General features: G+C 42.0%; 1 protein-coding gene across 1 annotated transcript in view; it reads left to right on the top strand.

Annotated features, from left to right (window-relative positions):
• ERICH3 (glutamate rich 3) overlaps nt 1-15362 on the top strand; it is a 102382-nt gene that overhangs the window by 18225 nt on the left and 68795 nt on the right. Inside the window, 2 exon segments of the mRNA XM_032494578.1 lie at nt 10798-10891; nt 13396-13521. Coding sequence (XP_032350469.1) covers nt 10798-10891; nt 13396-13521 — 220 coding nt within the window.

The following is a 15362-nucleotide window of genomic DNA, read 5'->3' as shown; positions in this document are numbered from 1 at the left end:
CCTGAATATAAAATGAGGGAGTCAGCTAGACCTTTCCACGTGTGAATTTCTATAAGCCAGTGATGTGACAGCTCCAGGTAAATGCATTTCCAGAGTAGTAAATAATGATCATCCACTTCAGGAAACAGTCACAACATTTTACTTCATGGTGATAATTGTAGAGGAGAGAAGACTGAATTCTCCAGGGTCATGCATCTTTTAAAGTGTAGAGTTAGAATTTGACCTCAAACCTTCTAGCTCCAAATCCCATCCTTTTAAAATCTCATCAAATTTACTTTGGGCAGGAGGTGTTTGATCAAGATTTATTTGCCTTAAATAATTACAGGAAAATCATTACACCTCTCAGGCGTCAAGGTGTCTGGTCACATATTTCCTAAATCCTCTTAACTCAAATAACAGACATGAGTTTTTAGTGATAAAAAGCTAAATAGTTTACTTTTGCTTTATTTTTCTGGTTTTTGGCGCTGCTTTTGGATATTTTATTTGGGGAATTTGTTCAATTTAGATTTTGTTAACTTTGCTAAGACTTGCTGAGATTCAAAATCTTAAACATGGTTGGATGGCTTGTATGTGATGAGTTTCTTCATGGAGTGGGAATTCAGTGGCTTCTTGCAAATCTTTTCTGATGGACACAGTAAGAGAGGCATTTGAGTCAGTGGATGGAGTTCCGATACTTGTGAACTAGAACATAAAAGCAATCAAGCCACAGTATCCTGTGATTTTTTTAACTTGCTTTTCCACTACAAGCACTTATACGTTGAGGTGCAGAAATATTTATCTGGCTAGAAGCCTACCCAGACAGTGGAGATTTGATGTAGGCCCTCCTTAAACACTATCAGACTCTACAAATTGCAGATTTGGTGACCTCTGAAATGCTAGCACCTCTCAATTAGGCTTTTCAAGTTTTGTGAAAAAAATGGTGCTGATTCACCTAAGTCTCACTTGATTCTGTTGAGTGTAAAATGGTGTAATCAGTTTCTTCAGATTGGTAGGTGAGTTGAACCTTTCCATTTGTGGTAATGTAAAGAGACAAATTGCATAACAGAAGCATACTTCTGTATGTGAATTTATATAATGAATCATTTTATTTATCCCATATGACATATCTTGTCACTTATTCCTAACTTTAGTTAGTGGTGTGCTGGTAAACTGGCTTTTCAGAAAGAAAAAAGAGCCCTGATTTGTAGTGTTTGCCCATTTCTGTGGTGTAAATACTCCCATGATGGCCAAATTTCCAGCTAACAATGGCTTGCAAAGTTCCTGAAAATTTTAACAGTTATCTCATGAGAGCCAGTATGAACAGGCTCCAACACACCACTATTAGTGCTTTTTAAGTACACTTCTATATGCTTTCTAATTGTTTTATGCAGAAAATCCTTCTCTCCAACCTCATTTAGAGGCTCTTAATGGTAGGAACCCTGCCATAGTCCTCTATATGCTTTCTTTTTTCTCTTCGCCAGATGTGTCTATATATGTATAGTAATAAACAAGCATGGTAATCTATTTCATTAATACTAAGATGATTTTTTCACATTACTGAAATCATTTGCAAGTTACAACCAATGGTATGGTATAGAGTAATGGGTAAAACTTTCTTCTTTCTTAGTGTTCTATATAATAATTATTTCAATTTAATGAAATATGTTAAGTGCTGAATAAATGGTTTTTAACATGAATATAATTACATCCTTCGGGCTAATCTGTCTTTTCACATATTAGATTCACTAAAGCACATTACCTCTATATTATCCTTATGAAGAAAAAATGTAAATTGTTTGAAATGCTCCTTGGTGTACCTCTTATTCTTTTGTCTTAGTGCTTACATTTGGCACATCAAAATTAGATCAGCAAAGTAGGCTCCAACTTGTTTTGTACATCCTGGTGTGGTGCCAAGAAATGCCTCCCTCCATCTGGGAAGTGCATTTTTTGAAAGTGGGGATCACTGGCATGATCAATCACTGGACAGTGTAATCATAGCCTGGTTGCTATCACATTCCGTGCCCAATGTTTCTGCTCCCTCCTATTTGGTGTATAGGAAAACTTGGTGTTAGGCAGAACACTGGCCCCTAAAAGATGCCCATGTCTTAATCCTCAGACATGTGAATATTCTTCTTAAAGTAAGATTATTCAGGGATTAATCTGGGTGGACCTGAAGTAAGTAAGCACAGGTGTCCCCTGAGTGGGATAGAGGGAGACAGAGGAGCCAGAATCACAGACAGCATCATGAGAAATTCTTGACTGGCTTTGGCAATAGAAGGGGGTCAGGAGCCAAGGAATGTGGGTGGGGAATGTGAGCAGCCTCTAGAAGGTGGGAAAAGAAAGCTTAGAACCTCCAGAAGGATGCAGCCTTGCTGATACCTTAATTTTAACCCAGTGAGTCCTATATTGGACTTCTGACATCCAGAACTGTAAGATAATAAATTTGCGTTGTTTTAATTTACTAGCATGTGATAGTTTGGTACAGCAGCAATAGTAAACTGATACAAATTTTTTCATTAATTCAGATGGGCTAAGTCACAACTTGAGCTAAATAAAACCTGCGGTGCTGTGCTAAAAACATTCTTTATGTTCTCTCTGAACAAGTTTGCTGGGAAATTTGTAGTGTTGTCACTGAAGGCAAGTTTGTGTGCCTGCTGTACCGTGAGGCCAAACAAACTGAAACATTGGAGTCTGGAGCAGAGAAAGGTTTATTGCAGGGCCGATCAAGGGGGACAGGGTGGCTCCTGCCCAAGAAAACTCCGAATTCCCTGAAGGGTTTCAGCAAAGCATACTTAAGGTCCAGGTGAGGGAAAGGCGTTGCAGGGCACATGATCAGCTCATGCACAGTTCTCTGATTGGTTGATGCTGAGGTCACAGGGCATCAACACTATCAACCCCTAGGCACCAGAAAGTCTGGATCATCAAGTAGTTAATTTCTTCCCTTTGGTGGTTTTTAGCATCTGAAAAACTCAGGAAATATACATGAGATACTATTATCTGGGTACTTCAGAGGGGAGCTACAGCAGAGGGTATAGGGGAGGGATCTGACCCTGGAAGACCCCACAGGGTCCTGCTCAGTTACAGTGTAAAATATATCACAGAAATATATATGTGTAAGAGACTAAGATGATTTAAAGATTTCATTGCATTGTTTTTATGCTAATTATATGGCTAATTATAAATTAAAGTTACATATTTGTTAATTTTCATCTGAATAATTTTTATTTAAAGTTTTCCTACCTCCATACTAGAAACTGGTAGAGCTGCATCTCTCTGTGAATATTTAATGATTCACATTTTTCCATTATTATACTTAGCATCCTGGCCCCACCTTAGCAAGCCCTTATGAATGTTTCACTGTGATTTTGTATATATTATCAGGAACAAGATTTAGGTAACATAATCTTTGGCCAGGGACATGTGTGAATGAAAAATACTGCAAACCATATCAGTGAACAAAGAATGCTGAAGCCATCAAGTCATCAGTGGCTGCTGCCACCCCCCAGTGAAGACCAGCCTGCAGCCCTGGCCTCTGCAGCCACTCACAATGGTGCCCTCTGAGGGAACTCAGAATAAGAAAGGACAGCATGCTGGCCCTAGATAGCTGGGTGCTTGTCGAAGGAATGAATTCAATGAGCCCAAATGTTTGCTTCCTCCCATCCACAGAAAAGTGCTAAATTCTTTAACTTGAGATGTCCGGTTTTCTTTAGTTAACAAGTAATCTTTTAATGTACCTGGTCTTTGTTGTAAAGCTCCTATATATCCCAGCTCCTCCCCTACCTCTTCTGAGCAGTCCCTCAGAGCGATCTGAGAGGCTGTCATCCAGGGTTCGAAGGGGCTAGAGTCATAAAAAAATGTCTGCCAAATAAAACATAATTCTCAACTTTTAGGCTGTGCATTTATTTCAGTCAACACATGACAACCTAAGTCTTGTTTTCCTCTTGCTCAAAAATAGAGACAGTTATGCCTTCTGTTATGGCCTCATGTTTGTGTGTTGAAATCACAGATCCCAGTATAATGGTATTTGGAAAAGGGGCTTTTGGGAAACAGACCATGAGGTTGAGACCTTGTGTTGGGATCAGTCCCCTTATAAGAAGAGACGTCAGAGAGGTTGCCTCTCCCCTTCTGTCTGCCATGTGAACACGTGAGAAGATGGGGCCGTCTGTAAACCAGGAAGAGGGTCTTCAACAAGACCCCGACCATGCTGGCACCCTGATCTCAGACTTCCAGCCTCCAGAACTGTGAGAAATAAATGCTTGTTGTTTAAGCCACCCAGTCTATTCTGTTACAAAGCCTGAACAGACTAAGGCAGAAATTGGTACCAAGAAACAGGGTGCTGCTATAATAAATACCAAAAAAATGTGGGAGCAGCTTTGGAATGGGTAATGGGCAGAGGATGGACAAGTTTTAAGATGTCAGATCTTTTTTCCCAGCTTTATTGAGACATACTTGACATACAGCGTTGTGCAAGTTTAAGGTGTACAATGGGATGATTCAATACACGTATATACAGCAAAGTGATTTCCATAGTAAGTTTAGTTAATGCTTCCATCACCTCAAATAATTACCAATTCTTTTGTGGTGAGATCATTTAAGATCTGCTTTCTTAACAACATACAAGTATGCAATACAGTATTGTTAACTGAAGTCACTGTGTTGTACGTTAGTTTCCCAGAACTTACCCATCTTATAATCAGAAGTTTGTACCTTTTGATCAACATCTCCTCATTTCTCCCGCCCCTGAGCCCTTGGCAACCACCATTCTATTCTCTGTTTCTATGCTTAGAATTTTTAGATTCCACATACAAATGGGATCATACAATGTTTGTCTTTCACAATCTGACTTATTTCACTTGGCAGAATGCCTTCAAGGTCCATGCATGTCATAAATGGCATGATTTCCTCATTTTTTGTGGCTGAATAATATTCCTCTGTGTGTGGTGTGTGTATTTTGTGTGCATCACATTTTCTTTACCCATTTATCTGTTGGATACTTAAGTTGTCTCTGTGTCTTGGTTACTGTGAATAGTACTGCAGTGAACATGGGGGTACAGATACTTTTATTGAGATAGTGATTCTATTTCTTTTGAATATGTACCCAGAAGCAGGATGCTTGATCACATGGGAGTTCCATTTTAAAGTTTTTGAGAAACCTCCATACTGTTTTCCATAGTGGCTGCACTAATTTTCATTCCTACCAACAATGCCTAAGGATTTCCTTTGCTCTACATCCTTGGCAAGACATGTTCCCTCATGTCTTTTTGATAATAGCCATCCTAACGGGTGTGAGGGAATACTTCATTGTGGTTTTGATTTGCATTTTCCTGATAGCTGATAATGCTAAGCACCTTTTCATGTAGCTGTTGACCATTTGTGTATCTTCTTTGGAAAAATGTCTGTTCAGGTCCTCTATCCATTTCTAATATGATTATATACCTTTTTGATTTTTGTTTTGTTCTTATTTTTGCTATTGAGTTGTATGAATTCTTTATGTATTTAGGATACTAACCCCTTATCAGATATATGGTTTGAAAGTATTTTCTCCTGAAGGGACTTATAAAGGTGATGCTGGGGAGGACTCGTAGAAAAGAGAACTGGAGAGGGAACATCTTCTTACACAGTACACCCTGTACAGAACATTGATAGAAATCTAGAGGGTAAGGACCATTCATCAAGTCTCAGACAGAAATGAAGAATATGCTACTGGCAACTGGAGGAAGCTGATCCTTGGTACAGAGTGGCAAAGCACTTGGCTGAATCGTGTTAGGTTTTAGTACTTTGTGGAAGGCACAACAACCGAGGTGAAGGGAAGTGAAGTCACTTGCTCCCAGGTATGAAGCCAGTGATGGTGGTGGTGAAGCCAGGAGGGGACTGGAGCCGGCGTCTCAGCCACTGCACCCCTGTCCCTCATGGAGGTGGGCAGCGTGGGGCCGGGTGCGCCGGGGGAGCCGGGGTGGGGGAGGTTGAGATTCGAGCGCGCTGCTGGCCCGGAGGCACTCCTCTCTCAGTGTGCGCCGCGATACCTTACGCTGGCCAGGTTTGCCTAGGACTCACTCACATTACGCTGTGATCTTGTTTCGGAGCTTTTCCATTTTAGGAAGACAGAAGGACTCTAATAGTTAGAGATCGCTCATGTTCCAGAGGCTTCAGAGACAACAGATGAGACTATGTATGTGGAAGTGCTTCGTAACCTGCAGAATGGGACAGAGACACTGCATTCCTTCCCCAGCTGAGGGCACAGTGTCTGACATGGGGCCCCTCAGACCCTGGGGATTAGCCTGTGACACAGGAAGAAGTCAAGTGCACACACACACACACACACACACACACAGTGTATGTGCACACGCACCTGCCCACTGGACTGGGGGCTCTTGAGTGCAGTGTCTGTGCTGTTCCGGGTCCCCGGTGCCGTACTGAATGCCCTAAAAATAGTCAGTACTCAGTAAAGTTTGGTGATTAATATTACAGTGCCTTTCCTTTTAGTCTGGGTTCTCATGGGGCAGAGTCTCTTCGGGGGAAGGAGGGATGGATAGGAATTGATCTTGCTAGTTCAGAGCCCCGCTTACATCCTCTGCACAGTGGGAGACAGGGGTTCAAGGCTCAAGCACTGAAAGGCTGTAGCTGGGACGGTGGCACTCCCAGTGACTCAGCAGCTACTCCTCGATGCTCAGGCTCGGCAAGGAGGGGGAGGTGTGGACTGAGTGGAGGAGACAGGAACCATCATAGAGACAGGGCTGCTTTGTTTCCTGGGGGACCGTTTTCCCCAGTGCCCTGAGCTGGAAAGTGGGTTGTTCTCCACCCAGTGAGCAGTGGGTAGGTAAACAGTCTTGTCCATCATGTAAAGAAGTCAACGAGTTAGACTGGTCTGACCAGTTACTTCTGGGCCTTTGTGTGAACAGCGGGTTTTTGAGTGATGTGGGCACAGGGCCTGGGGTCGCTGTGACCAATGCAGTTGTTGATCTTATGGATGGGAGCAGGAGAGGATCACAGGGCTGAGGCAGCATGACCAGGAAGTCCAGCTTTGACCACAGATGCAGACAGCACCTTACAAAGGGAGTGAGTGCTGAAGGTGCGGCATGATGCCAAGCCTGGGAGAGGTGGCCTCATCTGTGGCCCAGGGCTGTGCTGAGTGCAGGAAGGAAATGTGTGTGGAGGGGAGAGACAGTGGCAGTGAGAGGAGAGGACAAAGGCAGAAACATCAGAAGAGCCGGGTCAGTAAAGCTCTGGTAACTGAGTACAGGCAGAGGGAGGCTGCAGAGCAGAAAGGATGCGACGGCGCGTGGTTGTGGCTGAGACACAGGATCACTACCATCTCCCAGTGGAGGAGGCTTGGTGGTCAGAAGGAGGTGACGTGGACATGTATACGGTGGAGATGTCTGCATTAGCTGCTGTCTCACTCAGTTTTTCAGCCTGCTGTAACAGAACGCCACAGACTAGGTGGCTTAACCCACAGAACTTTATTTCTTACGGCTCTGGAGGCTGGTCAGTTCAAGGTCAAGGCACCAGCAGACCCAGTGTCTGGTGAGAACCCCCTTCCTGGCTCAGAGACAGCCATTTCCTTGCTGTGTCCTCACATGGTGGAAGGGACACTGGAGCTCTCTGGGGGCTCTCTTATAGGGTGCTGATCCCTTTCGCCTGATGTAATCACCTCCCAAAGGCTCCACCTCCAACTACCGTGCCAGTGGGGGATAGGGTTTCAGCCTATGAATTTTGGGAGGGAATAAACATTCAACCCATAACGATCATTTTACTAAATCTGTATATAATTTACTCTAGTCTAGTTTCTTCTTATAAAACAATTCATTAATCTAAAGTTTCAGTTAAAAAGTTTAAGGCATTGTCTGAAAAAGAAATGATGAGCTGGGGTGGAGCCCGCTGGTCATTATTCAGCTGTCCTGCCAAGGCCAGCCATGTGATGGTAGTCATGGAAGAAGATGCTTTACAAACAGCATCCCAGCCAGGGACCCTCATTCTCCTAAATGAGGCAAGGTGAGAAACCCAATGTGTGCAAAAATTTCAATTCAGCTGGGTCTGTTCCACGTGTCTGTAAGCCTGGAGAGGTGTTACATATACATGCTCATTCAGCAGGAGCCCGAGAGAGCAGAACTAGAATGAGGTGGTGCCGGAGCTGGCTGAGCTTTGTTACAAGGACCTAAATATTAAAAAAGTTTCAAAGTCTGAATTAAAAGAACGGGACGTGTTACAGTCAACAGGGAAGTGGAGGTCCATGTTATCCTGACATTTTGACCCTGCTACATTTAATCAGGGTTTTAGCCCTTGTAACTATTCCAAAACTATTGATTTTTCTAAAACTTGAGCCCGAAAAAAAGACAGAAGGCTATATATGATAGCAGTCTAATGATTTATCTTAAGAATCTGTGAACTGTGGAATCATGATTGTTAGGCCTGAGAGACACCTGCTCACCTTTCTGAAATGAGTTGCTTAAAAGGTACTCTGAGATTCAGAAAGGGTAAGGGATACAACGTTGACCTTTTGGAGACAGGAAACCTTTGATGAACTATAGGATGCCAAGACAGTTCATTTAAAAGATGGTTTCTAAGCATTATCCGAGGCTGGTTTTGTATGTGCGTTACTGAAGCCCTCAGGTTGTCTTTTTAAGAAAACCCAGCAAAAATAATGGTTTCCGCAGTGTTCATGTGTCTGCAACTCTCTTGTGGCACCTTGGCTTCTGGGCTTCAGAACAGCTTTTGTCTCTTTTGTGGGCAAAATTAAACCTTCCTCACCACTGACAGCATGGAACTCTCCTGAGATGGGCATTAAGGAGGAAAGAGACAGGAAAAGGTCACCAATACCATCTCCATGTAATTAAAGCAGTGCAAATAGCTAAACAAAATCGTTGCTAATGGTATTTACTTGATTCTATAATATGAGTCTCTGCTCTGGTCTCAGAATAAGTGAAGGGTCAGCTGCTGTTAAAAAGGTATAAAATAGATAAACAAGTTTCTACTGCAGAGCACAGGGAACTATAGTCAATATCTTGTAGTGACCTATAATGAAAAAGAATATGGAAAGGAATATACGTATGTACTTGTGTGACTGAAACATTATGCTGTCACTAGAAATTGACACAACGTTGTAAACTGCCTATACTTCAGTAAAGAAATGTAGAGATTATAAATCTTGGTTGCAGGCAATGGGGTGTGGATTTTTTTTAGGACAACGTAATGTTAGGTCTGTGTTTAGGCTTGTATGTTCTCTTTCTCTGCTTCTGTCTCTCTGTCTTTCTGTGTCTGTGTCTATGCACATGCACTCACCTTTATGTACATGTATATATGAGGGTTGCACATGCATGCATACATTATACATACGTGTACATGTGTATTTATACCTGCTTTTGTAAGATAGTAGTAATGAATAAAAGCTAGGTTCAAACTTAGAAAAAGTAGGTTCAAACTTTTGTTGATAGACTCATATTGACCATCGACCACAATATACCAAGGAACCAAGGAACCAATGTATCCTCTTTTTGCTCTTAAAAATGAAAGACCCTAAAAATCAACAGTAATCAATGAACGTGTTTTTGGTTCCGGATGTGGAATTAGTGAAATTGTCTTGATATACATGTGGAAGTTAACACTTCTAAACGGCTGAAAATAAACTTAGAAATTTACACTGGTAAGAATGAGTCCCAGATAAAGTTGTGTCTTCATGTGTTGACCACATCATTGTTTAGGTACGTGGTAAACAACACGAATAGGGACACCGAGAGTGAGCTATCTCGGCCTTCAAGTCCAGCAGAGGCATTGGGGGAGGGCATTCAAAGGCCGCGAGTGCCCCAGGCTGCATCCAGACAATCAGAAGCTCCTCGCCCCCTTCCCTGTCCTTGCAATGTAAAGTTCTGCCCTCCACCCCGTTCTCACAGGGGGAACCGTTTTCAAGGATGCAGACTTGAGAGAGCAACGTGTTGTTGAGACCTTCTGGACCTCATACCTGACTGAACCCAGTTAAAGCCTTTAGGTAAACTTTTAAGATTCTGGCGGGCAGGTGCGGAGACCTACTCGTCTTGCAACCGCTCACGACAAGCCTCCTAAGTCAGTTCCCTTGCTTGTTAAGCCTGCCACCTATCCATCTGGACTGGTCTGCCTCTTCCTTCACTCTCCCCTTGCCCTCCACAGATGGGGGCCGGTTTGTGAACCCACAAGAGTAGGCTAAGGAATAACAACATACTACGTGACGGGACACATGCATCAAGGCCTCAGAGGTGGAGTGGCAGGGAACGCAGCACCGCCTGTGTATCAGGGAAGGTTTCCTGGGAGGAGATGGTTGTGCGTCACAGGTGTCCTCCATTAGCTAACACCTGGTGAGGGAAGAGCCTTCCCCCGGGAGGGACTGTCACCTGTGTCCCGAAGACCTGAGAGAATAAGGCAAGGGAGTGCAAAGAAGTTTGGGTTCCTAGGATTTAGGGTGTGACGGGGAGCCGAGGAGGCCCTGCTGTTCCTTCCATCAGGCTTCCTCTGTGAAGACTTCCCTGACAGCTAGGGTTGGCTATCTCCTTCTCCATGTCCCCACGATGTTTTCGCATATTTCTATTACTGGATTTTTCACAACCAGTTTCGTTGTTCATGTCTGATTTCCATCCTTGTCTGTGGGATAAAACAGCAGCAGGGCTGCCGCCCGGTTCTCAGCATCAAAACTAGAAAACAGTAGGTGCTCAATACCTGTTTATTAAACACACACGTGAATGTCTGGCTGGCTGAGCGAGTGATGATGCAGTTTGGGGATGAGAGAGCCCAGAATTGCCTTGGTTATCAAGCAACACTTCATAAAACCTTAATGGTTTCATTTTTCTGTTCCAGATTACTTGCAGCATATAATAGCCTTACGGATAAACACCTGGCTGGATATTTTAACAATACAAGAATAAGGCGGCATCTCTTAAGATCAGGGCTGGTAAGAGATTTGGTTTACTTTCTCCCTGCCCCCTTGTTTCATTATGCCTGATAATTCCCTATCTTTTCTGGTTTCCACTTTGAGCTTATCAGTGACATCTTTTCCCTGCCCTCATCTTAGAAAAATTACTTCCTTTCCAAAACTCTGATTTATCTATTTGAGGCTGTGTTTCAAGGATAGGAAGAGAGGTCACAATGACTGCTGAAGCAACTTATAAATTATTGAGGAAAATCCCTATGAGTTTCCAACAGCTGATTTCATTTGTTTACTCATTCATTTATTCAACACGTATTTATTGAACACATTGTATAAACCAGGAACTGTTAGGGAGTTAAGGACAGAGAGGACTTCACTGTCTTCAGGAAGAAAAATATGGTTTTTAATAATCACAGGATATGGTGTGAAAGACATGAACAGTTCAAATTCTTCCCTTAAATTTTTAAAAACTCTTTCATTTCCTGTAATGGTTTATTGATACATTAGGGTCTTTCATTCACTCCAAAACTTTCATTTCCACAAAATTTTCGTTTCTCCAAATGTTTATAATGTGAAAACGTTTTAAAAACACTATAGTTTTCCACTGGAAGTAAGGGGTGTGGTTTTAGAAAGTGTGACTAACGATTTTGATTTTAGCTGTTTAAATTCCTCAAACACAGTAGGTTTCCTTAACTGTTGTTGCCATGGTGTTGGAAGGAGCTGCATTGCATTTCTAATTGTTGTTTATGTGCTTGGCACTCTGTCTGGGTAGATCTCAGAGAGCTTGCTTTCTGTCTCCTGGGGCTTTGTTATCAGACAGACCTGGCTGAAAGCTGGCTCTGCCATTTACCAGACAGACTCTTCAGCAAATCACTTACTTAACTTTCTCAGCTCCAGCTTTCTCAAAATGGTAAAATGAAGACAATGACAGTCAGCCCTCAGGATGGTTGTGGCAATTAGAGACGTGTAATAAATGGTTGTTGTAATTACCATGGTTACTATTAACACTACTTCTTCAGATAACGGTCTGTGAGCTTCATACATAAATGGGATGGACTTTGTATTTACTTATCAACATCATGAACTGGCATTCACTGAACACTGATTATGAGCCTGGCAGCTCAAATTAGGAAGACACAGCCCTTTCTCTAGAGCAGTGGTTTATACAGAGTCCCCGAATCATCAGCGGTTTTCAGCACCACCTGGGAACTTGTCAGAAAATGCAAATTCTAGAGCCCCCCCCCCCCCCCGATCTGTTGAGTCAGAAAATGTGGGGTGGGGTCCATCAATCTGTTTCAACTTGCCTTCCAGGTGATTCTTCAGGTGGTGGCTCAAGTTTAAGAACTTCTGCCCTATAGGAGCTTCCAGTCTAGTTGGGGCGACTAGATGCTCCCAGAGGAGAGATGGCAATGACAGGCTAACTGCTAAGGGAGCGGCAGTGCAGGGCGTTCTCAACAAATGTTCCCCCGTTGGATAGACAGGACGTGATATCCCATGGACAGCACATCTCAAAGACTGTCACTGAGTTATTCGTAATTCCAAGCACACTTTCTATAACCACACCCTTTTCTTCCATCGGAAAATACATTCATAAAAGAAAGAGTATCAAGAAGCAGTCACTTGTAGCACAACTCTAACTGATCTCCACAGTCCAGTATGTCGCAACAGTCGTGCTAAAAAACTAGTCCTCAAAATTAAGAAATATGTGGACTTGAATTAGATACGAAAAGAAGAGCAGGGTTTAAATAAGTGGAAAGGAAGAAGATGAACACTCCAGGAAGGATAACATCCTCTGCTTAAAGAAGACAAAGTAAAATACAACAGATATGCCCAAGGGAGGGAATAAAAGAAAAGAAAAACAAGTAAGTAAAAATCAGAAACTGCCACTCCTGGGACTTTTAATGATGGCACTTGGAACCAAACCGAAATACTTTAAACCTGCAGCACGGCATAACCCGAAAATACCTGCATCACTACAAATCAAATTACATTCTGGGCTGGAGAGTGGAAGAAGAAAAGCAGTGTGAAAACAAAGTAATGAAACCAATTATTTTGAAAACAAACTGATGAGCGCCTGTAGCTTACATGTTTTGCCCTTCAGAGTATTTCCTGTGAGATCATCAGTCCTGTGATCACCGCTCCTATTTCATTGTTTCAAGGTAGCCCCCACCCCTTCCTCCTAAATGTGTTAAAAAAAAAAAAAAAGACATGAAAAGAACACCTGGGTTCCATCAAGGGAGAATTGTTACTCTAATGAAAATCTTGTTTTAAACGTCAAGTGCACCACCTGTGTGTGTTTTCACAATGATGGGTCTATGAGAAAGCCTTTCTCTTTTTTTTGCCTGATGAAATATTTATTAAAGGTGAAAGCTTATCAACCATAGTACTAGACTCCCTTAGGCTTAAAAGACACTGCCGCGTTCTCTGTCTGTCTGATTGACCGACTGTTTGTCTCCCTGTCTTTTTGCGTAACTGATAGTACATTTTTGGCTTTGTGTTTCTGTGTATGTTTTATTTATTCATGGCAGATCACAAGAAGTGGAAGAATACTTTCTGAAAAGGAATACAAACTAAATATCATGAGGAGGGATCACCAGAAATATATCCGGGAGTGCTTGGCCCAGGCGATTTTCCATAAGGTTCTTGATCTGGAGGTACAAGTATTAACTGTTTGCTTTACAGTTGACACTTTCTAATATGATAACTAGTGTTGCCTTCTGTACCCAGAAGCAGGGGACTTCTTCCTATATTTTATTAAAAAAGGAATGGAACAAGGTGACCTGAGAAATTACATCCCTCTAGGTAGTGAGGAGACAAGACACTAAGTAAGCCCTTCTACATCCCAGTTAGGGGGAAACATGGACATCATTTCATGTTTTGTGATATTTAATTTAACAAATGTAGATTTTTAATCCATAATGGCTACTCTAAAACATACTAGCCCTCACCATCTGTACCTAAATTTCCATTTGCTAAGAAAAAAGTGGCATCTGTTTAAATATCAGTAATTCCACTGCCATGATTTTTTTTTTCAGATTTGTTATTCTTTCAAGGCTCTGAAGCTCAGCCTTATGCTAAATCTCAAGGAACAGGCACTGAAACATCTGCTGTCCCTCCCACTTTAGGCCACATTGGTCAGCATACATTCACTAACCAAGCGCCAACAACTTTTGTTTCTTAAGTCTGACAAGGCATTTTTAGTAGGCTAGCTAACTTGATGAACCATTTTAGCCTTGCTCCACGGAACTTGTAGTCAAGCATCAACACCGTTTAAAGTCTGTGAAAAAGCACGTCACTTCTTGGCTTAACCATGTAGCAGTAAATCAGAAATCTTGGCTTGTAAAACCGTTGATCCGTGGGTGCAGTAAACATTTATGAACAGCGACAGAGTCATCAGTAAACCAGCAGTAATAGCAGTGCCACTGAAAATACGTATTATTATGCTACTATTAAACTGAGCAAGTGTTGCATTCACTTCAGATGTATATGATCTGTTCATGTAGAAATTCATTTTGTGATTTATATTATGTGCATAAACTACATGGAGTCATTGTTTGTGACCCCAAATTCACCTGCTTATAAAAGAACTAGTTGGAATTTTACAACTAATGTTAAAAAAATAGTAGTGTGTAAAATTAATCTGTACATAATTTCAAACTTAATAGGCACCAAGCTCTGTTTTAGTCTTGATCCTTGAACTTTGGTTTTCCAAAATTTCATATTCCTGCCACACTGTAACTGTTAAATATGCTGTTTTTAAAGAAGACTTCATGTATTCTAAGTTTGGAGTAAATATCTTAGACAAATGTTAATATGTAATATATAATTTTATATAATATATATAAGTATAATTTAAAAATAAAATATTTCTAAATTGTCACATTTATTTCACATTTAGTTTCTGCTGATGCTGTTTACTAATATTGTTGTATTAATATTCATGTATTCATTCATGCAAACAAATGTTAATTGCAGGCTTACAGTGTACCAATATGGGGCTATGTGATGTAGCTGTGAGATATAATTTTGTAAAAAATGCTAAAGAAAGTGATCAAATGCTAGAAGAGAGGAACAAGCAGACTGAGCTCAGAAAGAAGGGAAGGATGACTTGCCCCTGTGAGAGTCAGGGGGAGCTGAACAGAGGTCCCACTGTTTGAACTGAACCTGGCCTGAGACTCACGGGAAAACACGAGCAGAGCGTCCCAGAAAGTGAAGATGGCAGGTGTGAGGCTGCAGGGTGCGAAGGGACATGGTGGATGGAAAGGAAGGCTCGCTGCGGCCAGACTGCACTGGGCATTGGTTGAAAGAGTGGCAGGAAGTGACTCTCCCCAATAAGTTGGGGCCCAGTTTGTGGCGGCCTTCAATTCCCAGCTAGGTCTGGAGTGTAGGTGATGAGGCGATGAAACCTTTTTCAGCAGGGGGTGAAATAAATGAGCAGAGCTGTTTTAGAAAGATGATGTTGCTAAAAATGTGGAAGATGGATTAATGAGCTGGA

Source organism: Camelus ferus, chromosome 13 (genome assembly GCF_009834535.1).
Source record: "Camelus ferus isolate YT-003-E chromosome 13, BCGSAC_Cfer_1.0, whole genome shotgun sequence".
Taxonomy (NCBI): domain Eukaryota; kingdom Metazoa; phylum Chordata; class Mammalia; order Artiodactyla; family Camelidae; genus Camelus; species Camelus ferus.
The sequence above is the reverse complement of the archived record's forward strand: the minus strand, read 5'-3'. Positions and strand labels throughout refer to the sequence as shown.